The 27,629-nt window shown below is 43.4% G+C and overlaps 1 protein-coding gene across 1 annotated transcript in view; it reads right to left on the minus strand.

Moving 5' to 3' along the window:
• The window catches only part of SH3PXD2A (SH3 and PX domains 2A), a 220,389-nt gene that overhangs the window by 28,270 nt on the left and 164,490 nt on the right, over positions 1 to 27,629 (minus strand). Inside the window, 1 exon segment of the mRNA XM_009328440.1 lies at positions 4,439 to 4,552. Coding sequence (XP_009326715.1) covers positions 4,439 to 4,552 — 114 coding nt within the window.

The raw sequence follows: 27,629 nt of genomic DNA on the forward strand, positions 1-27,629 counted from the left end.
TGGGTTAGGTGGATGCAGACATTTTGGTTTAGTTTATGTAGTACAGTGGAGCAAGTTAGCTTCTTGAGCCTGAGCAACATGAACCACCTAGAACTGTCACAAATTGCCACCCATGCTATTGGCTTTCCTTAAAAAAACCCAAACAAAAACACACACATAAACCCCAAAACAAGCTGCACAACTGAAGACAACTTGTCCAAGGAGGCTGCAGTGGCAGGACAGATCAACATCATTGCTGTTGCATCTCCTAGTTGGGCTGCATGATTTTTTGAGAATTCAGTCTATTGCCTATGACATCAGACCCAACAGGGCCTTAACCCATTCCAAGCAAATTATCACACTATAAACAAAATCCAGAAAAAAAAAAAGGCAGCTTCTCTTACGTGAGTTCACTTATAACAGCAGCACTCAGGAACAGAACCCAAGTGAAAAGTGTCTGATGTCTCCTTGCTTGCAACACATCACTGCCACAGCTAATTCTCATGATCCAAACTTCTAATATACTGATTACAAATAAGGAAAAACCTAACCTTGCAATTATTGAGCAGGCTCAAGAAGCTAACAAGCCAGAACTGAGAATTAGTTACACACTGAAACAATAATTTATGCTGAAAATATAAACAAAGACAAGACACCTATGGAAATGGCATTGTGAGAGCAGCTGTGCACAGAGGACACCACTTGTTTTCTGGATCATATACGTAGAACTGTACTCAGTTCCTTCTTCTGCTTGTGAAGGTGTGAATGACACAGGAACTATTAGACTGGCACAGAAACACAAACACTTCCCTTTTTCCACTCAAGGGCTTCCATGCTAGTTTGGCAACTACTGCAAGGGTGCTTGGTGCTGCCACGAAGCAATGCAGAATATTACACTTCAGCTATCACTAAGGTGCAAACACAACCATTTTGCTAGTGATGCTGGGAAGCTGTTCATAAACCCTGATATCACATCATTAATAATCACTCAATTCTGCTTATGTGCACTCACTTGGGGAATATACCCTTATACTCATGACAGCAGACACCATTGTCTTCTAGAACTATGTTCTGTAGACAATGAAGCACAGAAAAATTATTTGATTGGGGAATGATTAGCTGAAGTAAAAAAAAAAAAATAATAACTTCCCCAAAAAGTGGCTTTTGCCTTTTTGCCCTTTATATGTCAGGGGCTTAGACCAGAATTCTGCACCCAGCTCACTTTCCTCAATTTCGCATTTGCTGTAAGGCCTAAACCTTCCCTAGTCACCCTAAGTGGAGGTGTGGTGAGTGGTGCTGATCAGACACAATGTCTAGTTTGTGGTACTCTGTACTTCCCCTTTGACCCACATGGGGTCAAAGAAGAACTACAAATTTTCAGAGAAGCTGGATTTCAAGTTTATAGGTCACTGTGTTTTTGGCTAATGGAAATCAGTGATCCTCTTGGAAGCCCATGGTGGCACAGACAATGAGCTGTCTTCACTCCTTACTGGTAGTGTTTTTCTTACCAATTGGTTTAACCTGGTGGCTTTCTCCAAATCAACAGGACATCAGACTGCCAGTTACACACACGCTACACAAGAGGCAACACAGGACACCTCACTAGACATACAGATTATAGCAGAGAGAGAAGCTAAAGCTAAACTCACAGTAAGGCTGCCTGCATTAGGAGGTTTCTATACAAGAAGGGAGGAAACGAAAGATGCTGAACTTAAAGGCTTGCAGGAAGGTGGGGTGTGGAAGGGCTAGAAATTTGCTTCAGGTGTCAACACAGAGCAGTCACCCACAGCTCCCTGCTTGCACCAGGAGTTTGGAGGATTCAGCCATCCAGGAGTACCACTTGAACACAGTGGGTCACACAGATCCACCATACTCTGTCCTCCTCACAACATATGACTATCCCCAGTGATAGCCCTTTTATATCACAATGATGCTTTTGTATGAGTCAGGTTTTTTTCTCAACAATACTGAATTTTGCCATTTGATCCCAGACTTGGACTTGGTTGGTCATGCCACAGTTAGTCACCAGAAAGGTTATTTATCGACAAGGGTCTAAACCCTTCCAGAGACCATTTTAAGATGTTTATTTTAACGGCTCCTGTGGCTGCGAATGTTTCTTTAGATTGCTTTCTGAATATTTTCCAAGGCTTGTAAGATGGTGTTGGTCTAAACACAGGCCCAGGTAGCAGTCGACTGTCAACCCTCATCCTGACAAAAGATGTTGTGCAGGCTCAGATGCAGGGAGGAAACTCTTTTGTCTTTCTCAGGGAACAGACTATTTAAATAGAGACACATGGAAATATTACTGCTATGTAGAGGCAGCATTATTAGTAAGTCGCATTCAGCACCTCCTTATCTTTACAAGGGCCTGCCACAGCAGAGCAGACCTCCAGGTCTGCCTGGCTTGTGGACTTGTTCCAGGCCCACTGCAAATGGAGCAGACCAAGAGGCTGATACAGAAAGCTCCCTGCATTAGTGTTTCTATCCTTTCAAAGTAGGCAGAGTACAAATTGCACAGTTGCAGGAAGTCAACATCTCCAGGAGTAACTCTGAAACTTGTATGAACTCAAAATCCAGGGGCTAGGGCACTTAATCCACTTAAAGTGCCTTCCTCCTCAGTTATATTGGAGCCTCTTTCTCCTGCCTACTGAGAGAGAGTTGGCAAGTTTTCTGTGTAAGTACGTTCACTTTTATACACTTTTCTTTAAGAGAGTGAATCTGAGTTGTTCTTTCCTCTCTTATGGAATAGCTATTAGGAGAAGAATAGCCCAAGCAAAGAAGAACTGGAGGGGGGAAAAAACAAAGAACAAAAGAAGTCTCAGCTTATGCGGTTAATAACGTAAAACAAAGTTACTGAAAAGAAGCAAATGCTGGGGCACATCAAAGCAGCTGTGGAGGTAATGAAATTAGATTTGTCACTGAGATGGAACTGAACAGAGAGGGAAGAACAGTCTCAGGTTTCAGTGTATCTGGATTTGTAGTAAGGCAGGGAGCATGACTGCTGACCATAGTTGAGGATAGCAGTGTAATGGATTAAAGGGGACAGAGAGGAAAAAGATAAGGAACATTTGATGGATTTTCCATTACCCAGGAAAGACTGCTGTGTCGCAACAGCCCTGTGTAGAGTACACTCCAGAGGGCAACATGAAAGGCAGAGGAGAGCTTGAAATGAAAGCAGTTTAAGCAATAAGGCTGTCAAGCATGTACCATATTTAAGAATCAGGAAAAGGGAGGAAGCTACAGACCAACAGACAAGGCATTCTTCAACTCTTTCAGAAGAGAGCAGTAAGTTTTTGTTCTTTACTAACAGGGAAACTTTATTAACTGCTTTTGCATCCGCTAAGATGTTGCATCATACCAGACTGGTTCCCAGCCTACCAGTCTACAGCCAATCTGTCTCTAAACCCTAAGTGACCCAGGATATGGGTAGCTTTGAGCAGGGAAAAATGAGTTACAGAGCCAAAGGTTTCAATAAGCCACAGATGTCACCCTTGGGGCCCAGCACAAAGTTATGTTTTGCCTGTGTGCTATCTTAATGGGCAGATGGTCACCTCAACACATCTCTAAGCCTCCTGCCTGTGCTAAGGAAAGGTCAGCTGAGTTTCCACATACGTTTTACGTAAGTGTCACGTCAAGAGCACCTAGAAATTTAGCAAGAGATTCATTAGAATGGAGCAAGTCATAATGACAGTGTCCTTTGTACACAGTTGCTACATGAGAAGTCCATTAAGATGTGGTTAGTCTGTCATAATGGAACAGAAGAACATGTGAGGTTGTACTATTCCATTTCTGGAACCTGAATTAAACATCTTTAGCCAAAAAACAGTGCAGCTAAATACATATAAATGACAAATGGCATCTCAGTTTTAATAGAATGAGACCACACCAAATAAAATTACCTTTCCACACAATCATAGACCACAGCAAACAGCAGTGAAACTAGTTTCAAGGATTAATTAAAAAAAATTGTAGTGAGAAGCAAATTGTAATGAGAAGCAACCATTAAAGTTAAACCTCACTCCTTTTAATGGCCTGTGGCTCTAACAAGCACCTTCTTCCAATTAAAAAGCTCTCACTTGTATAATTTCTGCAAACAAGCCATGCAAATTCTCTCCTTCCATGGACATAAGAGTCCAAGACCTCTACCAGAACATACTGCTTGGACTTGCACATAAGTTGTTTGTATGCTTTTTAAGGGTATTAAATGAGCATCATTTCAGCTTTTGAACATTTTGTCACACTGAGAGCCCAAGCTGGTCACAAAGGGATTACAGGTATAATACTTCATTCCAATTTCTTCTGCAACAATTTATTTACTGATACAAGATGGGAGAAGAGGCTACTGCACTGGATTAACAGCCACAAGTGGCAGCAAGAGCTTCCCAAGTTTTCCTACTGGGGGCAAAGCATAAAGCAAGTGAATACCGGTTTCCCCTGGATAACAAAAAGCTTTCTGTACCTTCCCCAAGTTTGGATGTGTTGATGTCAGAGTCATCTCTGGTTCCATTTTGGGATTCCAGGTACGTAGCAGGGACCCAGCCCTGCTCCTCTGCTGTGCTCACAAACCACCAACCTGCAAAAAGAATCAAAAGAAGTTGCTCAGTCAACATTAAAAGGAACAAGAATAGCAAGATGCTACGGAGAAGGCGGCACAGAGTCAGCAGCTTTGGTGCAAGTTTGAGTTATTCTGCAGCCTCCTAGAAGGAGAGGGGGTTTAGTCCTATTATGCCATTTCTATCAGATACTCTCACAGTGGTAAATGAGCGTGCAGGCAGGCCTCATGTAAAAAAGGTTGCAATGGAGCAAACATCAGTGTATTTTAAGAAACCTGAAGTCTATCCATGACAACTCTGATTTGAGTTCTCCAATTCAGTTTCTCAAAGCAAGTCTTGCAACATGTACACCTACAGTATCAAAACACTTTGTACGTGTATATATGTGTATGTGAACATATGGAAAATAGCACAAATGTTGCCCAAATCCTAGTCGAAGTCAAAAGATGGAAATAGGAAAGACTTTAGTAGAAGGGCACTGATTTCGGAACAGGATACAAAATAAGTGCTTCTAGAGCACTTGTCACCACAGCCAGTGTTTAACAAACATGACCTCAATTCAATGCCCTAGGAAGCTGGAAAGTACTGCACAGAACAGAAATAAGGGAGAAAAGCTAACCGAAATGTGACTTCAGGCCATAAGCATCAGTTATTTGCCTTCCCACCTGAACATTCAAGTTTCTACCACTCTCTACAAAAATGTTAAGTATTCACCAGCTATACAGATAGAACCTTTAGGTCACATCCATGGATGGATGAATAAGATTAGAGGTGAGTCTTCTCTAGGTTAAATGCATCCCAACCATAACTATCCTTGGCTCTTTTCGTGCTTGGCTACATTGATTTATTGAATCCTCCACTGGTTTTGATGTAGACTCACTCACTCAAGAGCTTGCTGCTCTCAGATATGAGCACAACTTAGATTCTGCTCCGTTCAGGTAAGGTCAGGATTAAGATATAGGACAATAAAAAGCCAATCAGGTAAACCATTTCTGTTGTTTTCTACAATCTCCCAGTCTCCTCCAAAAATGCAAGTTGCTTTGTCAGGACAATGCAAACTATTGTTCAACACCAGTCTTTCAGCCTCCCCAAAAGGAGCTGAAGATATTTCTGTACATGCACCTCAAAACAGTTTACAGACTTTAATGGCTGTCATAAAACCAACAAATTTCACAGGAGACTCCCAAGCCTGCCTGCGATGAGCAAAGGCAGGGATGAGCCAGCCCCATTTGTAAAGATGGGGCACAAAAACTAGTTAATTTATGGTGGGGCAAAGCCCAGACTTGTGTGATAGCCACGCAGCCCTCCCACAGCTGGGAGGCCGCAGCCCTGGGCCCAGCAAGGGGAAGGGAGGCTTTGCTGGGCTCTGCCGCCACGCAACATGCAACTTTCTTTAAAGAAAAGAAGAAAAAAGAAACCAACTGAAAATATGTGTAAGTTCATGCTAAAAGTACCCCAAGTTTCTTCCAAATCCTGCCACAGAAGATTTTACCAGAGGACAGTAGTTACAAACCCTCATTTTCCTCCCTGGGGCCTGCAGCAGGCAGACAATGTGCCCCAAGCAACAAACCCCTCAGTCACCATCACACAGCTACTAGGTAGCTCTATTTATTTACTTTCAAAACTCAGACATGGCTTTCCATTTTCTGGCCCGGCAGAGGTTTGGAAACTTTGCTTCACAAGGCTCATGGTTGGAAAGTTTAAATTTAGTTATTCCTCCTCAGCAGGAGGTGGATTCTCCTGCCACGAAGCCCACAGCAGTGAACACGCAGGATCTGCCAGACCGTTTCAAAAACACATCTTCATGGCTGTTCCTTGTTTTACTAGTAACGTATCAACATGGGTAGCAAACACAGTTTAACATACACTTATAGTTAGGCACAAAATGTCAGAAGCTGGCTTTCAGCTGATATAAATTAGATTGGAATAATTTATGTAAACTCTTCCTCAGAAAGAAATTAAATACAACTGCACAAAAAGGACTTGCCTAGGCTTAAAGTGTGTGCTTGGGCCAAATTCAAACCATGGTAAAGCCGTCTTTGGAGGGCTGGATCACACAGCCTTGACACCAACCCAGTGCTAGCCCATTTTGCAATGCAGCTCCTCTGGTTTGGCTCACTGAGCTGCATTGTGGCCTCAGAGCTGAGTTTAAGGCCTTTTGTTTGGGGCCATAGGGTAGCTCAGCCTCCATCCATCTAAACAGGGCTCCCGGCTAAAAGGGCAAACCCCTCACCCCCATGCCTGGGTGTGCACACACATGCCTCCCCCATATCACCATGCCTCCCTATTGCCATTCCCAGCCCCTGAAAGGCCTTGGCAGGGAGACCTCATGACTCCACTGATCTTACGAACAGGCTCTCACATACCAGTTGGAGATCAAGTCACATTTGAGGTAGGTTACAGTTAAATAACTCGACCAAATCCACTGCAACATGCAGACAGAGCATGCAACAGTCTAAGTGAGGTTTGAAGCTGCTTTGATTCTTCAAGCCATCTCTAAGATTAAAGCTCCTAATCACCACAGAGCTCATGAAAGTTATAATTTCTTTCTGAAAATTTCCTTTATAAACTATGTGCGAGGGTAAAGTATAAACGAGAAACCTCCGCAACTACTGAGAAATCAGCAGCATCTGTCCAGGTTCAGAGAAAACCAGCCCCCGCTCTGAAGTTCTCTTCTCCCATTTCGGGCTTGCTTCTCATGAAGGACAGAAGAAAGGCTTTAATGCAGCTCATTGGAATAGCATGTCCACAGAAGTATGTTTTACTTAACAGACTGAACAACCGAGAAGCCTGAGAAACTTCCGGGAGCACCCCCGGCAGCAGAGAAGTCAAAAACGGATGCTCACAAGCAAGATGTGCAAGGTCTAGGAGTAGCCGAGCAGACGTTGCAGAGGCAGCTCACTCCTTACGAGGCAAAAATCTTAATTATGATGGCACATCTAAGCCATAACCCTACAGAAAGGAAACTACAGCATAGTGCAAGAACTGACAGACTCCTAGCAGAAAATGGCTGAAGTGCAGACAAGTTCCACAATGCAGTCTGTGCATGACAGCCACAAACTGCAGAACTCTGTCCAGCTGATCATGAAGTACTTGCTCTGCACCATCCCCTCATTAGAAGCATTAGGGCAGCTGCTGTTTGGTCCTACCACCCTTTCCCCCCCCACCCCCAGGTTCATGGGGGTTCATGGTTTGGAGACAAATTAGCCAGATTGGCCTTTGCAGAAAGTCAGGGCTATAATGGTGCAAACTATTTCTTGTCCCCTCCCCACCTTTCCCAACCCAGAACATCACAGAAACGCTGTTAGAAAACTTGCTTTTGAAACACAGAACAACACATTGCATTTATCTTGAGTTCTCCCTCTATGCTGCAGTTGAGCTCGACTTCACAATTCATTATTAAAACCATTCTGCAGCAACATCTGCAGGGAATTACGTAAAGTTATCTGTGCACTGCCAAGCCAGTCTGGGGTTCGCTCTTGCACTCACACCATCTGTAAAAATTAGGCAGTGCTCTACAGCTTGAGTTAACCCTTATAGATGCCCCTATCTCTCAGGCATCAAAACGCAACTCTAAAGCTTATGTGGCATGGATGTCTAGACTGAGACTCATCAGCCCTCATCCCTGATGAGAATTCAAAGGGAGTTTGAGCCTCACAGAAGGCACACAGGGAGTTGTAGCCACTGCACCCAGACCAAGCTCAGCTCGAGCTTTGCTGCATTACTCCAAATCCTGCCTTAATACTAATCCAAGAATATGAATTTTTAAGGTAGGAGTGCAATTTTCTCTCCACATATGTTGACCCTTTGGTTGGCATCTGTCAGCATCCCTAGCTACTCTCTACACTCACAGAGTCCATCTAGGCTCTGATAACTCTCAGGCATTTTCAGCATGGAGCTACATCAGTTACCGAGAGATGAAAGGTTCCACTTGCCATGCATACATACACACGGCAATTGCATACATACACACGACTGCAAAATAGATTGGTCACACCGGAGATTGAATAAATGACAAAAATACTTTGATTGTAAAAATCATGTTCTTGCTTTTAGTTGTATTCCCAGTCCTCTCCCCAAAAGGCTTTAAAAAAAAGCAAAAGAATTAAGCAAGTGTTATCCACAACCCACACCATGGGAAACGACTAGAACATAGTTAAAGGACTATTTTTTATGCAAGTTTTGCTTATGTTTACATGCATCCTTACCCATCCATGCTTCAATATTGTCCCTTTCTCCACACCAACAGGAAAATTAGCTATTCCTGTTGAAGTCTGCCTAATCATAAGATGCTACAAATAACTTTTTTTTTTTAATTGCAGGATCATGCTGAACATTGAACGTTTCTAATTCTCCCCTCAGCCATTAATTTCTCTGTAGACTTTGATTGTCAATTTATGAGCTTAACTAAAGTAAACAAGAAGGATAGCAACACTGTAAAAGGGAATGGGAATCTCTCCTGCATGAGTGGACTATACATTCTTCTAAACAAATACTTAAATAACACTCCACCTCTCAAGAGTCTTGGAAAAAGCCCACTCAAGCAGCAGTCTGGTACATTTGACATGCACTCTTTGGGCTTCAGAGAGCTGCTCCCTTTTAAGCCCTTCTGCCGTGGAACTCTCTTGAGGGTTTTTTGGATGCAACAACTTAAATTGTCCTACAAAGCAGTACTAGATGCAATCAGGTCATTTCCAGACCTGGCACACGGACCTTTTCGTGCCAACAGCTGATTACCTTCCTTCAGAGATGTGACCTGCTTCATTAAAAAAACAACTAAGGTAGGAGTATTGCTGCGCAGATGAAGGTGCTTGCTTTTTCCACCCCTCTAGGGCTCTTCCCACACAGTACATGTATATTTGATACACATAGGGAAGTCAGTCGTAATTGCCTCGGACAGACCTCCAAAAATATGCAGAAGCAGAAATATAAAGGCAACAGAAGTAACATTTTGCAAGAGGGTTTTTCTGCAGTAAGCATATTCTCACACCCACTTCCTAAAAATTCACTACAGTGTCCATACGCTGTTAGACACTATCACTGTACACACTGACTCTGCTCTCTGTAAAAGTCTCCTTCAGTCCCACACACTTGGCAGAGGCGCTGGGTTGAAAGCATTGAATTTGTATGAAGGCCAGTGTCCGATTTCTGAGCATTTTGTCCTCACAATTCACAGAAGAGGCATCTTTCTTTTAAATATGGAGATATACGCAAGAGGTCTTCCTAGCATGGAGCTGACTATAGTTTGGGGTACAGAAGTCTGTGCGTGAGTCACTGCACAGAAGACTAAGGCTGTTTTCTCAGGATGAATTATTAAAGTTGGTGAAACATTAAAGGCAGCTTCATCTTTAAACACGTAATATTTCCCAGCCTGTGTGCACTGCAGACTTCACTGCAACCACCGCTTAACCACGAAGCAATGTTTGTCTCATTTTAAAGATGGAAGTGGGGCTCAAACAAAGACATGCTCAAGGAAGAAAGATGTGCTTGTGGCAGGCATCCTACTTGAACACAATTAAGATCCACAGCACAGGTTCGCAGCCCTTTATGTGCCATACCCAAAGCAGATTGGGCCACACATTAGGATTCCAGCTCAACCACGTGTCATTATCCTTCCAGCCAGTTCACGTCCTAGAGCTAGATGCTAGGAGCATGGTTCGCACGGGCAACCCCACTTCCCACAGGAGCCTCATTTTGCAAAGTGTTGCAACCCCGAATGTCTGTGCCTGACTGCTCTCACCAGTCAAGAGTGAAGGTTGTTACCTTGCTTGCAGCTACTGTGGTTGCACTCTAGGTACCGAGTACTGCTTTAGGAATTCAGGAGTAAAACTCACCACCCCACGTTACTGTTTATACTCCAGGAGTTTTTTAAATTTGCTGAGAAAATACCCCAAGAGCCCCAAAGCACTGTGATGGGGCAGAGTTGTTAGCTTCCTCATGTGAGAGAAAAGAGGAAAAAGGATCACACCTGTCACTCCTTTCCTGGTAGCCCAGCATGGGAAATTGGAGCTTCTATATGGGTTACGAAACAGGTTTTCTACCATAGCGTTAAAAGCTGAATGAAGAATTACAAACATAGAAACTCTGCCTTTTTTTTTTTTTTTTTGGAACATGAGCTTCTCTTCTCAAAGAAAATAATTAAGATTTGAAATGTAATAAGCAAACATTTTTGCTCCTGGTACCAAATATGACACAACATCTGACAGGACATACATTAGAAACCACACACCTGACTGCTGTTCAACAGCAGTCACACAGCCACAGGCTACATTCTGCCCAGCAAGCTAACCTTAATATTTAAACTGGAGTAATAGTTTAATTATTTAGTGAAGAGAGAACACATCAAAGAAGGAAGGAAGAGAGGCTGCACACTCCTGTGCCTTGCTCCAGCGTTCAACTAAAATTTACAGGAGTTCCTACAAAAACATAATAGGAACCCAACCTTAAAAGCATCACTTAGGAACCCTGACAACCCAAAGCACACACAGAGTGCCCCTGGAGACACTCTTCTTTCCCTCCTTAGGGAGGGTCTGAAACCTGAGTTGTGCTCTTGTCAGAGTACAGGCTGCAGCAGATTTTGCTTAATTCAGTGATGGAAACAACACTTGAGAAGGGGGCTTCCTGAGGTGAGGGAGAAGATGGTGAGCATGAGGTGGGGACTTCTGGAAGGCTGGACTCTGCTGATATAATTTTTTGGCTATTAACAGAACAGCACTTTGCCTTATGGAGCTAAAAGTTGGAACAAAAAGCCAAGAGCTCAGACCACAGTTTGCTGTTCTCCACCAATATTTGATAGTAACTGCAAATGCTTAGGACTCAGCAGCAGCACAGGGAATTGCATTCCTTGCACTGCTTTAGGTGTTACTGAGTTCAAGGCAAATAGAAGTGAATCCTACAGTTTGGGTGCTGTAATGTATGAGGGAAAGAATAGAGTTCATTCCTGCAATGACTGGCTATAAGGTAACTAATTGTTTCAACTCTGTATGGTTATGGATTTGCTATCCTAATCCTTCCAGTCTGTCTTCTTCCTCCACCTCTACTACTAATCTTGTGGAGTTGGTAGATGGAGACTTCTCAGCTGTGCTGTTAGCATATCCCTTTGCTGCCGTACTCCAGTTCCTATGGTTGCGCAGCTGGCTGGCACAGAGGGCCCACTTCATGTGAATAAATATCCTAGTTATTGCTGCCACACAGGTTTTTCCTGGACCAAAAGCAGCTGACTAGGTGTATACATAAGTGCTCAATACAGAGTCCCAAAGTGCGTCTCAGATTCTGGCTTAAACATCTAGCTTGGATTGGCTTCACATCACATTATATGCATAAACAGACATGTATATATGTGGAAATTCACACCCTGACCTCTGCATTCAAATACATATTACCCTAGTCTTCTGCTGGGATTGGAACCATGTTTCCTCATACTTCTGGAAAAAGTAGAAGTGTTCAGAACATGGGAAAAGTTCATGGGAAAAGAGAAAACTGGATAATATACAACTCAGCTCTAATACTTTATGGGTTACATCACTAGTAGAGATGATGGATATTCAGAGTATTAGACAACCAGGAAATACCACATTACTGTATTTGTTCAAATCCTATAAGCTGGTAGGTGACAAGCCTTCCAAAGGTACACATTTGGCAAAATACTTATATATTTATTCTCTTATTACAGTTGTGACTTCTTGCATATATGTGTGTGTGTGTGGGGGGGGAGTTAAGTAAAGCACACAATTTATCTTTGGGTTCTGATAATACAAACGGATAGTTACAAACTCCAAGTGCTGTATGTGCAGCTATTTGCTATAGCCCAATTGTTACCCAGGGGCTTCCACTCCCTGTTTAAAAAAAGGACCTCAGATTTGTGTATTGACACAGCTGGAATGAAGGAATCTGCCAAACACATTTTCAAGAATTGGCACATACATCCACAAAGCCGTCATATAATCCAGTACAAATTACACAAGTTGTGTCCTTAAAGCAAGGGAGTAGATGCACTACCTATTACATTAACAGCTATGGAAAAGTCTTGAACATTGCCTGTAAATCCCAGATCAAGTCCCATCACACTCCAGGTCACCAGCTTCCCCTAAACTGTCAAGTACCCTGGGCTCCCCAAGACATAAGCAGAGGAAAGCACCACTTGCTAAGCCTGCCCATGGTGAACTCCAAAATGCACACAGACAACATGCCCAAGGTGTTGGCCAGCATCTCCAGAACACTGAAATTAGGGGATCCACAAAGCAATGAAGTGAGTTGATTCTACAGGCCAGTCAGCACCCAAGAAGTTGCAAACAAAAGTTTGCCAAGGCTCAAACATCCTAATGCCTTCTAAAAATAAATTTAAAATAATCTTTCCCTTCCTGCTTTACTTGATTTCAAGAACACTTCACGGTGAAACTGTCTGTGCAATGTGAGCTGCATTCCACATAGCCCAACATGTTTGCAGCTCACAGTCTTTGTTCAGTATAGGCACAAAAGAAACTAAGAGAGGGAGTGCTTTACTCAGAGGAAATATCTCATCAATCACGACAAGGAACAAAGCTATCTTTAGGTGGGCATACTATATAGTGCAAGCAGCCTGGCTTCAGCTGCTAGCCTGTGACTGCTGAGTACTGTACAGTAATTGGAGTAAAACAAGGTCCACCCATAGCCCAGTGGCTTTCAAGAGGTTACTGACTTGCACTGGTATACTGGCCAATGTAGTCCTGCCATCCAACCCACAGTACCAGCTCAGTTATTACAGAAAATATGTGTTTACTGATCACAGATTTTCCTTTTTTCATCTGATCTGCTTGGAAACAGGATTTCCTGCCTGACCTCAAGTTCTGGTCGCACTACGTATCAATTTTCACCTTTTCTTGAAAGCTTTTTTTTTCCTTTTGGAAAGCGATAGATTTACATGCACCCTGCAAAGATGAAGTCTTTGTGATTTTAGTAACCACAAAGCGAAGTAAGATTGCTAGAGGGCACACAGACTTAACAGCCAGTATAAAAAGTTGTGCATTAAGTCTCTGTGGGCAACAAGTGGTACTGGACGGTATCTACCTTTATTCTTTCCCTTCTCACAAAGTTTTCTTTACTTTAGTACGTCCCTGAAGTTGACCAGCGAGGATCCCGACTACTGGTAATGTCTTTCAGTACAGCTTCCCTGATCATGTAAGTTCATGGGGCACTTTCCTTTCTCCATGTTCTATTACAGCCCACAGTCTTTCACCTTCTACTTCCAAAAGGACTTCCGTCCTATATCTTCTTTAGCATCTCTACTGTTAGGAAAATGTAGCTTAAGTAGGAAAGTTAAGCAATAAATCCACCTCCCACCTGTCCCCCCACTTCCTCTCCAGCAGCCCATCATTAAAGGTTGAAATCTATAGATCCAAGGTTTTAATGAACTGCCAAAATGATACTGTAGGCACCACGTTTAAATAAATCAATAATTTACAAGTGCTCACAACCACAAGTGGGTTTGCTGGGGTATGGAGAGAGGAGGACTCCAGCACACAGCGCAGAATATACAGAAATCAGGTGGGCAAACCCAGCACGTGGCAGCTGATGAGTAACCCAGCACCTTCAGAAAGGCCATACCAGCACAGCCAGCTCCTGCAGCAGATTTTCCAGAGCCACGAACAACTGATTACAGTAAAGGCATGCACACAGATTGCTTTCTGTGTGGGGGCATGGGGAGCTCAGCCCCAGGAGCCAACGGAGACTCTCTATTAGTCATTACAAGTTGTAGGGTTGTGTGTTTTCTGTGGTCAGCCAACAGGGTGCAACAGTCAAGCTCACAAGTAATTTCCTTTACATTCACAGGACTTAATCTTAAAGCAAACACATTTTGTGTCCAAGCTTTCTTTAGGAAAACATGAATAAGCTTTCAAATGGGCCTCATAGTAATCTTGTCCAAAGATTACAAATTACTTCCTAGTGGTTTAAAAAGTTACAGACCCCCAGCCCCAGCTGATAGGAAACAGCCTTCACAGGCAGCAGAGAATAGCCAATATTTACTTCCTGCACAGATTGACAAAAGTCGCTTTTGTTTTAATTTCTTATTCTGAAGTCTGTAGAGATCGTGGTGTCAGTTGTGTATTGGGAAATCCTCAAAACAACACAGAATCAGGAAAAAGAGATTCTGTGGACTAGGAATGATCCTAGCAGAGTACCTAACAACACTCCAGGTGCTAGAGTCAAAAATCATACAGGAATCCCATATTTCAGTAAAAAAATACATCTGCCACCTCTGAGGCAGACTTCGGTTATCTCAGGACAGAACAGAGCAACACTGGACAAGAGCTTGAAGCAGAGAACAAAGGCTATACTATACCCAGCAGAAATCAGAGGATAAAGGAACCAAACAACGATATTAGTTCAGTCTGAAGCACAGCTGAGTCACCAGACTAAAAACGCTGCCTTTTACAAAACAGCTTTTATGGGATCCTTCTGAACCACAATACTCCTACTAAAGGAACACCTCTGTTTGCTGGTGCCCAGCACAGCGTGCAGAACAGCACTGCTCTGCAGCGCTCGGGTAACCATCTCACAAATTGCCATTTCCACACCCTGGCCATTCCTTGAAGTTCTGCTGTCCAAAATGCAACTTCTGTCCAGCTCTATTTATTAGCTAGATCCGGCAAGATTGTAGCCCAGATGGTACGTTATCACAAATACCGATGTAAGCCAAACCAAATGCTGTGCTCTCCCTCCGACACCGCTTCATTGCTTTTCTCCTGAGCTCCATTCAAGCTGTGTTTCTGCAGTGACCCCAGGAGCTAAGCCTCTAAGAGCTGCCTGCACAAGGCTGCAGGAAATGACAGCTTCGGAAATGAGTACCAGAGTGATGAATAGCAGGCTACAAGAGCAGCCGGTGCATTAGCGGGCTGCCAATTAATAAACTACATTGTATTGAACAAGGACATACATGGGCAAGTAGTATGACTGACACTCCCCAGAAGAGTTCACAAACCCAATGCAGTATTTTCTGAAGGGTTTTTCCAAGCCTCTCTAAAATTTAGAAACTTAAGACTTGTTAACTGTATTTTGTTCAGCAGTAACGGTAGGTTGTTCCGCAGGAAGCTGATCTGGCCCCATTTTGAGCGGGTTACGGAAAACTGAAAGAAGAAAAAAAAATAATGGGGAAAAAGATTTGCCTTTTATCTTTATCTGTCATGAAGACCCAGATAATGAGAACAGCTTGTGCAGGTGGAAACAGAAGGGGACATTCACCTTTAGGAAGGTGATAACTGAGCTCATCCACATAGACTTCAAAAAAGCAAGCAAGAATTGCTGGGGTATCTGGTTCCACCAGCTCTAACAAAAAGGTGCATCAGCAGCCTAAGAAAAGGTGAGTCTAGGAAAGCTACTGAGGCAAAAACCTCTGGTAAGATGCCTATCTTCTCCCCTCAGCAAAAAAATACTCCTCTTAGGTTGCAGAAAATACTCTGCACACAGCCAGGTAACAAAGAATTTGTTTCTACTCATTCTGGCTTAGCCTCTAGATAAGAAGGCTACACACTTTCCTCAAGCATCTTTGCAGGGTTTTTGCTACATGGTAGTAAGCATGTGATTTCCCTGCAGCTTGCTTGGTTGTCTCACCTGGGATGTTGACTTTAAAGACTGATATTTAGCCTTTGGTGCTCCTTACAGACTGGAAAGGCAGCCTAGACTCAGAGCAGAGAACTGCTCTGCATTGAGAGACTAGAAACACCTCACTGAGTAAGTCCTGCACTATGGGAACATCAACAGCAACATTCCTATTAACACCTCCTTCACAGAGAAAGGCTGGGTTGCCAGCAGCCTCAGTTGCTGGTCTGCCTCCAGGAAGGCACCGTTAAGTGTGCAGTAAGTCCCAATATTTAAACGTTTTCATTTTCTGACTCTCCTTTCTGTCTCTTCAAGCTTAATCAAACAAAGCCAGAGCAGGCACTAAACACAGATTGGCTGGCAATAATCAGTGAGGCTGATCTTCTGATGCTAAATAAAGGTTAGCAAGGCAAGTTACTGATGTGAGATACAGAAGACCTGTTAATCTCCACACACTTCACAGAGCTGAGACGAGACAAATATATCATTGTGAGGCTTATTCCTTTCCATTAGGAATAAATCAACCATGAAACAAGGGCAAGAGTAATGCTGTCCTTGGGCGAAAAGCTGAGATTTGCAGACCCTCCATTACAAACACACATGCATTATACAATACAGCACGATATAAAATAAATAAGCAGCACAGTAAGGGATTACCTAAACCTGTTAGATCATATAGAGGCGTAGTGTTTATCTTTTCAACAGGGAGTCACTTAAGCTTACCCTATGAGTGCCTGCAAGATTAAACCCTTCCCTCTCCCCAGTACAAGGCTACCAAAAGAGGACATGCTGGACTGCCTGTAACGACCCCTGGCCAGACTGCTGCAAGTGCTGTACTTTCCATGTACCTCCTTTCTTTGCACAGGCAACTGCTATTCCCCAATCACTCTGATGCTAACATCATAGAAAACCTTGAGTTCAGGCATTTTGCAATGTAGTTTTCAGGATCTCGCTTTTGGCAGTTTGATGGCCTTCCACCCCGCACCACCTCCAACCAAACACCGATATATCCACCCAAAATTCCCCCAAAATGCATTGATTCCCCCTTCTTATTTTGGAAAAGGTCAGTGATGGAGCACAGAGGCTGCACGTTCACTGCATGCTGAGCAAAAGGATGGTGTGGCTGCTGGGGAGCTGGCCTAGCTTTGGGGAGTTCTCTGTAAGAGAACTAAGAACCAGACCAAATCTTTTCGTGGGAGAAGTTTTTTCCTCCCCAATTTCCAAGTCTTAGTTACTTCCCTTCCCCTCCCCCACCATCCAAATTTGAACAGTGTTTCCTTTGTCTGTCCCTTATGTAGACTTCCATTCTCTGGAGACAAGGCCTAAATGTCTAGCACAACAGGACCCTGATCTCAGCTGGGCCTTAGGCACTGCCATAAAAACCAAACAGAGATGACAGAAGCATGGCTCTTGCAATGTAAAACAGCCTGGATAGTAAATAAGTCTTTCGATAGGTCTGTTAGCTGCCATATTAATTACGATGTCGGAATGCTATGGTTTAACAGAAGCTTTTATGGCCTAAAATTTTTTTCCATTTAGTGACGATGTGTGCACATTTGTCAGGATAAGTTGGAGTTCACTGCAATACTAACGTGAAGTATACGCAACAGTGCACCTCCAGCAAGACCAACTGGACTACTAGCACATTTTATTATGACTAATGAATTGAAGTTTCCTCAGCATGCTTCCCTCACAAGGGCTGCAGGCCAGGATTACGGAGTGGAAAGAACCCAACCTGGGTAGAAAGTACATAGTCCCGTAGCTGCTAAATCCCTACTGGGGAAGGGGATTTCCCATTACATTTCAGAGAGATCTACCCCCCACACCCCTTGTTTGCATGGTCTCTTCAACACACACACCAAATTCTCAGACTCCAGCTCAGCAAAACATCATGCAATGCAGCCTGCAGAAGGCAACCAAGACCACACGTTCTTTGGGAAGGACAGACATCACTTCCAACTCCCCTTCTAACTTATGCAGAGACCCTCAACACCGGGTGTGAGGGGAGACACCTCCAAGGCACACCAGTCCCCTGATGAATTTCTTGGTCAAGCTTCTGGCTAGTAACCGACACCTCCTGAACGTTCAAAACTGCCTCCTGATGTTCCTCAATCCCACAATAAGATATAGCACAGCTATTTTGTGCTTACAAGCCATTTTCACGAAGATTGTGCTTTAGGCTGGGAGCACAAAACAAGCTTTTTGCTGTACTTATTTTGGTAACGATCACACTATATTTGCAGTAGTTCATGGTAATTATTAGTTAGTATTAATAACACAGTATTAACTTGTTAATTTTATTTCTTAAAAAAAAGTCTTCCCAATCTGCCCTGCTAATGAGCAAGTTCATCCAGATGCCAAACAATAATTGGAATTGGTTTAACAGAATTTGGAAGTCAGCTTTACCTGGTGCTAAAATTAAGAGCTTAATTCTCTGTCCTACAAAAGGTTAGATTTGTTGGTCATCTGCCAGCATGTACTATCTCAACTCTAAGCTATACCCCTACTTGCTAGTCCACGCTTGGAGCAGAAGGAAAATGAAGATTCAAAGGAGATTTAACATCTGGTCTGCCCTCTCGCATCTCACAGGCCATTAATGCTGCATCACCTGGCTCACCAACGCTATGCCTAATAACCTTTACCAGACTACTCATTCCAAGGAACATGGCTTTTTTCCATAGGTGAAGTTACAATATGGAGGCTATTCCAGAAACACAGGCACTGGCCACCAATACCTGAGGAATTATCGTACAGACATCTAAACTGCTTCCCAAGATATTTGGTGAAGATTTAGGTGACAGGAAGGTGGAAAGATTCAACCTTGCAACATTTGTCTAGTTAGATTTTAGTTTCGTTTTTCCAATTTTCCCTGCCACTTCAGCTTCTGCATTTACCTTGGCAACACCTTCCAGGAGTCCCAGAAAAACCTCAAGGATGATGCAGACAAAGTCTCAGATATTTGTGTCAGCCTATCACATCCGCAAGTGAAGTCAGAAGGACCAAGCCAAAGCCTTGAGCATCACAGCCACTGAAATTTCAGAGCATGGTTTGACTTGACAATTTTTCTGGTTTGAGCAAAATGCAAATCAGTATTTTCATGTTGCACCTCCTAAAGCCTGAGAATATCTAACCCTATGAGAGGACGTGATCTGCTTCTACTTGGATGCAGTGAATGAGGTGTGACAGAGGGAGAAGATCTCAAGAACACCTCTCCACCTTCCTCCTGCAAGAAACAATTAGTCAATTTTGCTCACGTTTGTGTCTTTTAAGTCCTGATCTCTAAAGAGAATATAGTACTCATTAGAGTAACCTCAGAGTTTGATATGACATTTGCTGATGTGACTTACAGATGTCAGCATGGCTACGACTTACTTCCAGGAGCTGCCTCTCTCCCTGCTCCTTCTCCCAGGAAATGCAGAAACCACACACATACACACCCCCCTTTTCTTCCTGGTATCTCTTTTCCATAGAAAAGAGGATGGGCAAAACCATTAACCAGTTGACTTCTCTTTCTTACCACTTTTGCTTCTCCCTCAGCTGGGCAGCCCCCTACCACATGGGAGTCGGTGGAGGCTGAATCTATCTTCAAGCAGAGGAGAGGCTGTCTCTCCATTTCTGGCCTGCCTTCTGTCCAGAGGCAGCCCTGGTGCTTACCAGCACTGCTTCCCCACCACCATGAAAGAATGGAGTTAATCATCTTTCAAGACATTTCCACTTCTATTTTTACAATTGTAAAAAGGTTCACACTACAGTTTATTTATTTATAGAAGTAGGAAACTTTTTTTTTGACCTGGATTATCTGAGTAGGCTGTAGTATCCTATTCAGTAAAGGTATTTAGCAGGAAAACAGTGAAATGCCCTCAAACTGCATGTTCTAATCAAGTGTAGGCTTAAGCACTTTGCTCAGCTGAGGAGCAGAGCCAAGGAGCAAGCAACATCTTTAAGAGATAAAAACCCCATCTGTGAGGAGCCACTTGTTCCTTCGCTGAGGGCCATGCCTGTACCGTGATGCCGCTAGGCCTTTAACTCATCACAGCTTTGCGCTGTCACTTCCAGCCTAGCTCACTTTTTCCTTCCAACTATGTCTCAGGCCTTTGGATGAGCCTATGCTTATTTATTCGCAGCTTAATTTTCAAATCCTGAGCCAGAGCCAGCAAAGCAGAGCGGCTTCTCCAGATGAGGTCCTAGAAATTAGCTACAAAGGTTTCAATACAGTGAAGTAAGAATGCTGCATTTCCTTCCTCTCCAAACTAAACAAGGGTGTGCAAGGGGCGCAGGCACTACAGAGCAAGTAGGAGAAAAAGCAGAAAGATGAAACCTTTATGACTGGGGAAGAAGTTACAAAACCCACTTCCAGCCCAAATATATGAAGGAATTTAAAATATAGCTTACCTCCCTACCCCGAACGTTGGGGTAAGGTCAGGGACTGGTTTCAGGTTGGAGTTCAGGGGATTTCTCATCTGCTGCTTAAAGCCACCGTTCCTTTGATGAAATGTGGGTAATCCTATCCAGTTGCAAAGTCAGCAAGCAGCAATAGAAGTCAAGAATAAAGGATACTGACAGCCCTGCCTTCAAGCACTGCTAGCATACCTTAGGGTATACATCTCATAACTGCACAGTTAAGTCGCACTGAGTCTTAATACTGTTTTTGGTCTTTAGCTTCTGAGAAGCATTGCTAGGGTGGACTACTTCAGTGATTTTTATTTATTTTTGAAACAGAAGTAAATATGCAGAAGAGTGAGCGAAGTGTGACCCCAGATCATTGTTTCTGTGCCTGTAGCTATACCATTTGAAACGAGATCAATAGAAAGCCCTACTTTGCAATCAAGATGCCTGTCAGAGCCAGAGCCAGAAGTCTCAGGAGCATGACATTTCATTCAGATATAGCAAAAGACTTCTTATGACAGATATGAGGTATTGATTAAAAAAGCCACCAAGAAGAAAAGCAGCTGACGCACCCCCTGCCTGCTCAAGCAAGCTGTAAGTTTGAAGAAAAAGAACAAAATGAACTTTGGTTTGACTCCTCTGTGCTCAGAATTACTCTGCGACAACGATTCCCTGCTGCCAACACACACTCCGGCTCCGAGAGCGGGGATGACGACGTCCAAGCCAAACACACGCGTGGCTGGAGAGACTCGCAGCAGATTAGACAGCTCTTTGTACCGATACATGAAATACATCTGGGGCACCCCAGCTATATTAAGGGCACATTCCTTGGCTGAGCTGATGCTTGTTGAGCACTGCTGCAGGCACCAGCAATGCTCATCTCTAGAGCACTGATACAGCACTTTCAGCAGCTTCCCAAGCTGGCAGATGGAGATCCCTGGGAATGAGACTTGTGAAACACCCCTGAAGGGTTGATATTCTCTCTCAGATTATCTAAATCCCAACATGGAAAACTTGCCAAAAGCATCCTTACTCTGAATCACAATGAAATGCTCAATAAGAAGCTGGATTTACAGAAAGCCAGCTGCAAACAAAGGCAGCCCTTGGTCATCAGTGTCACAAGTGTCTTAAGGAGTCTACTCAGATCTACAGATACAACTGTATGTCCAAGTCAAGCTCCTACCTCAAAGTCCAATACTTCAATCATGTTGTGCATCTGGAATCAAGCTGTTGCTGCTCCAGACACAGTACCTCTCTAGAGAGTCTGTATCCTCCAGAGACACAGAGCTGCAAATAGCCCCGTTTCTCAAGGGTTTTTTTGGTGGTTTTAAATTTCTTTTTGGAAGTTTTTTTTAAAAGGGAACAGAAATATTAGAAACTGCCATTACAGTGATGGTATCATCTAATAAGAAAATAAAGAAATAAAATATGGAGTTCCTTTATTATCCATTTCATTAAAACTCAGCACTCTTAGCCACTTTATAACTGGCCCATCAAGAAAGTATGAAAATTTACACTGAATCAGAGTTTAAGGGCCAAAACCAAACTAAGTGTACCAGCCTCTCTTTTGGGTTTATACGCCATGGCTTTTTCATGGATTTAGCGGTAAAACTTTCAACTGTACCACATGAATGTCCAGTTTAACATTAGTAAGTACTAGTAACATCACTGCTCATGTAAAATCAGAGATTATTTGATGGGGCACCAGAAGATTTAGGAAGAGAACAGACATCTCGACCAGCAGCAAGCTCTTGCCCATGCAGCACAGCCTGGGCCAACAAGAACTCCAGCACCTTCCAGTCCTCCTTGTGCTAGTCTTGCCACAATGTTCACACTTTGCAGTAGTTTCAAGTTTCCAAATCAGAATCTTTGCTGGATTTCCAATTTCTAGATATCCCTATGCCAGCGAAAAAAAAAAAAGATTCTGAAGACTTTTAATTTTTCCAGGCTGCATACCAGGCTTAATTCCTTATTCTGTTACTATTGTCTACGAGTTCACTTGACAATTTTCAGCTCTTCAGATTTACAGCCATTCCTAGCAGAGTATTTCATCCACAAATAAACGCAACCATCCTTTTTCTGAAGGCAAGGGGAAAATATATAGAAAGCACACAGATGTTTGGCAAGTACATCAAAGCTAGGCTAGTCAGTACAAAAACCCTCCCCAAAAACCCTAACGTTCTCAGTGATTTAATAATACAATCAAATTTTAAATATGAACAGAGGGGGATTCCAAATGGGTACATAACATGTACAATAATAAATTAATTGGAGGTGCACAGAAACCTGGACTACAGAAAGCTGTATGCTATATTAAACATCTTCATGTGCCACTTCATTCTGTGAGGCCAGTCACACTGAGTCTGAGCAAATCTTTTGTTTTTCACATTAATATGAAATTAGATGAGGCTGGGCAGTGATATCAACTTCTGGCCAGTAGGTATCAACTTACTGCCTTTGGCAAAGTCGTGCTCGTGTTCTCTGCGTAGTTGGAGAATATGGTATTTGGCTCTTCAACCCCTGCAATTCGCTGCTGACCCATGTACGTTCACTTAGATGCTCTTGGATCTTTGGAGAGCAGAGAGCACTTTCCCCTCCGACAATATTTCATAACTTCAGCACGTAATACCTTTTCCAAAGGAGGACAGATGTGCAGGAGTAGTTTCAGTCTTCCAAGAAGTTTTCCATTAGCATCTTGGATTTTTCTCCGGCTGTGTAGTCCAACAGCATAACCACGGCCCCTGCAAGGCTGGAGATGGGAAGTTGCTGCTCGAGCAATACTTGCTGCGAGCAGGCCATCCAGCTGAGGTACTGCCCGTTCACTCCCTGGGTTCAGATGCACCACTACAAGGAGGCCTGCCAGCACAGGGTTACTCACCCTTTTCGGGGGAGCTTTGAAAAGGGCATTGTGGAAGAATAGCTTTAGCCCAGCTTGTCTTACAAGGGAAATTTCAGCAAGAAGCCGTTATATCAAACATTCAGGTTTTTGAGGGGTAGAGAGGTTATCACATGGGGTGGGTGGGGGAAATAGCTCTATTTTGTTTTCAGAATACTGTATATCCTAGTTACAGGAAAGAAGCCTGCAATAATGCCTATCTCACTCACAGTTCAGGATTTTTTTTAGTTTTGCAGGATTTGAAGAGAAGAGGGAGGAAGAGGAAGATCCTGAGCTCCAAGAATTTCACTCTCAGCATGCCAAAGCCATCAGCAGAAATGCCTGGATTTTCCACGATGACTTGAATACATGCCACAGTAAGAGAAGCCACTTCACAGTCAGCTCCTGTCCATGAGGAGACACACTTCAGGGACACTCAGCTTCAGGGAGAAGGGGCTACTTCCCTTCGCTACAGAGAGACCTGATCTGTACATGAACTGCTCCTGCCCAAACAGCCATCAGGCTGTTCAGTCAACCTGGGCAACTGAGGACACAAGCAAGTCTGTTGTCATATTCCACAGGAAGGCATCAAATCCATGATGATGTTCAAGGTGGATTACTATGGGCTAAAGCAGTATAAACCCTGCAAAAAGCAGAAGGAAGAAGGAGTTGATGGGGAAGATGATGTTATATCCCTAAAACCCCAAGGGAAAGTCAAGTTTTCAGTAGGGATTTGAAGGCTGGAAGCAGAAAGACAGCCACAAGTTAATTTTTTGATATCTGCATGCACCTTAGGAAACATTGGTTGTTTCTGCACTTTCCTATTAAGACACACTAGTTTTTGCTTACTCCACATTTTTTTGCCAGGAAACCCTGATGCTGCTGTCACATGATTAAGAAGTCACTCACTAATTAAGCAGAAACCCGACACTCCAGTGTCTTTGGCTGTAGCCACTGTACAAAGAGCATTTGGGATCCTGTGGCATCCAACAGCTTTCCCCTCCTCCAAGACTGACATTAACCAAAAGCCTCCTATCCAAAACAAAAACACTAGACAGAACACAACCCACATTCCTCCTATTTTGGGAAAGTCTGGATTGGAAACCTAATTTCTCATCTTGAACCCATGTGTAGCTGTTCAAGCGTAGTTCAGGAGCCATATGACATTTACAGCTTATTCCTGTGAATGCTATAGAAAACTAATAAAAGAGTGAGAATCATCAGCAAAACGTACTTCCAAAATGCAACGCAGAATAAACTGGAGCAAACAGTGAACGTATTCCTACCACTGCTGCTCACCAAGGACCTTCTGCTGCACAGAAGAGATGTGGTGTTGGAAAAAGGCAATTTAGTGACAAGCTGAGAGCTTGAAAATTCCAGTTTTACGAAGGGAGGCTGGGCACTCTGCACCCATTTCACCCCAAGACTGCTCCTCATTTCAATGAGAAACTGCACTTGGATTTTCCAGAGTCTCTGCCACCTATTCAGAAACCAGTCGTGAGCAGAAATGTCAAGTTTGCACTGCTGCCAGTTCTTCAGCCCCTACTTGGTCACATGATGAAGCCCTCTGCCTCTTGATTCCCTTCTACTAGCCTTCAAACGGTAATTTCTGAACACTTTTGGGCAAAATTCCACCTACAAGATACTACTGGCTTTGAAACAGAAGAGGACAGACAAACATCCAAATACAAATTGAAAGCACTTGCTCAAAAGACTCCACTAGTGTCTCAACAGTTCTCTACTAGTCAACACCTTACATTTTTATTTTTAAAGTGTACTCCTACCATGGTTCTTGGACCCCTTAAATCAACATCATCAAATTCCACTACGGATTTAGACTTCACAACGTGACTTCAGTTCTCCAAGCACAGAGCAAGAGTCTTGTGAGAAGGTTTCGCTTCTGCCAGCATCCACTTCCAAGTTCTCCAGCCCCGGATAGAGGAGAAACAAAACAGGATAGCTGCGTAACAGCGGTCAGCCTCCTACGCACTCAGGAGCTTCCTGGCGACCGCTGCATTACGAATTTCATGAGCTGTCAGTGAATGGAGCTAGGTCCAACTGTGTGCCCACTGGTTTTGAACTGCATGGCTTGAAGCTTTACACATCCAGCAAAACAAATACCAAGCCCAGTTGGGCACCCAGTTATGAGAACTAGGATGATCAGGAACTATTTGCTGATTTGAGCAAAACTGTTATTCACACCCATTCACTGGCAAAACTGTACAAGTCCAGTCAATCACTGCCTCAGTGATCGAATTCCTGAATGGAAAGCAGCAAAAAAGCAGAGAAAGATGGATGGGAAAACATGACCAGTTATGCGACTCATTTTCCTCCTCTATACTAGAAGTTAGCACAGACACCAGAAAGCACAGGAGGAGAAAATTAAGTAACAGAGAAAGGGGTGCATGACAGAGGGATACATTTGCGAGATACATTGAGGAGACATCAAGAAAGAAGCCAATTTTAATGTTGCTTTGCCTTTCAGGCTAAAGGCACCTCCCATAACTAATGCACCTGGAGCGTTTTCAAGGATGCTGGTCACATACTACTTATATAAACTTCATGGGATTAATCATGCAGGCTGTACTGTTAATCACTCCTATGTCTTTCTTTTTTTTATCCCACATTAAAATCTCAGAAGGAACAAAGCAGTGGATTGCTCATAACAGATTCTCTCTCCCCACTCTCCAAAAACATGCAAAGGACTTATTAGAAATTGGATATTGCTGAGACTACAGATACATTCCAGAGGAGTATGTACCACTGAAATAAATGCACCTGAGTTACTTCACATTGTTAGCTGTACTGTCTTCTGCCATTCTGTCTATGGCTATTTGTTATATCACTGATGGAAGTGGTCTGTCTGAAGTGTGAATTGGCCATTGGTAAGCATTTAGTGGAACTTCCTTATCTCCAGGAACCAGCCTTTACAAGTCCACTTTCTCCCAGAAAGAGTTACTGTTCAGCTTCAGAAGTCAAAGATAAGCAGTTCTGACCTCTGTTGTGGCTCCAGTTGAACAGGGGTGACTACAGTTGTGAAATTTGCTTTCTTAAGTGATGGCTGCTGTTACCAATCTAGGTCAGGATCAGCTACAGCAATCAAGGCTCTTTCCTGCCAGCTCACTTGCAAGAAAAATACTAAGTACCAATGGGTGGTCTGGACTCCAGAGCTCTACCTTATAAGTGCAATTCTAGTCCATCCACCAAGACCTGATGAAGGCACAGCTCTGAGACAGCTACAGAAAAATGCCTCAGCATCACACTGTCGAGGTTAAGGCAAAACTTCAATCCCACAGAAACATGGGATTTTGATTTCCTTAAACTGAGGAACGTGCTGTGTTACATTTCCTTAGATCAGAATGTGCTCCTGACAGGCAAAATTAGCAGAGGATTTAGCTATCACAAAAGATCAAAAAGCATTAATCACATGGGATTCTCCACAGAAGGTATAGGAGATCAGTGGAAAGGAACAAGAAACACAGCAGAATAAATGATATCCAGGAAGGAAGTCACTAATCTCCACCTGCACTCAGTTATCCTCGTTTCAGGCCTCCCCTCCTGCACTCACTTAAGTTTCTACCAAATTTACCTGGGGACAGTCAGACAGTCCACTCAGGAGTCTGCTTAAACAAGAGGCAAAGAAGAAATAGAGAAAGGATTATACGATTTGGGGATATGGAGAAGAATTACTAGTTTAGGCAAGTTTCAGCTGAAGCAGATGGTGTTCCTGATGTACCAAGGACCTGGCACTGTTATTTTACAGAAGCCAGAGTAGCTCACCTGGCAGCCTGCAGCCTTCACTAAGGTGTGAATGAGTTTGGCCCAGTCACTATTTCTATTCCTGTCACCGCATTGCCCCCCAGACACACTTGCCAAGGGCAAGTGCCTGCCCAGGCACTCAGCCTCTGCCGTGTATGCATGTAATGGGTGGAAAAAAGTCCCTTGGTGCAACTCAAGTGCACCATGTAAGGAGGTCTCAACACTGGCAATCTGTCACAGCATTGCAAATGGTGGCTACATCTCATCTGTAATGGAAGTTTCCCTGAAACCACCAGCATTTTCCCTCAAATGCCACTACACAACAATTCCTGGTAGCCTGAGCCAAATTTAAACCAGTGTCAGCAAGCATCTTGCGAGCCATCCCCAGAACCATTCAGTCCCCGAGTTCCCACATGTGCATTCTGCAGACAGCATCCTCATTGGGGGATGATTGTTTCTGTTTAGAATTGTTTGCAAGGGAGACTCTGGGGTGGCGTAGGGAA

This window comes from Pygoscelis adeliae, unplaced genomic scaffold, assembly GCF_000699105.1.
Source record: "Pygoscelis adeliae isolate BGI_AS28 unplaced genomic scaffold, ASM69910v1 Scaffold317, whole genome shotgun sequence".
In the NCBI taxonomy this organism is placed as follows: Eukaryota; Metazoa; Chordata; class Aves; order Sphenisciformes; family Spheniscidae; genus Pygoscelis; species Pygoscelis adeliae.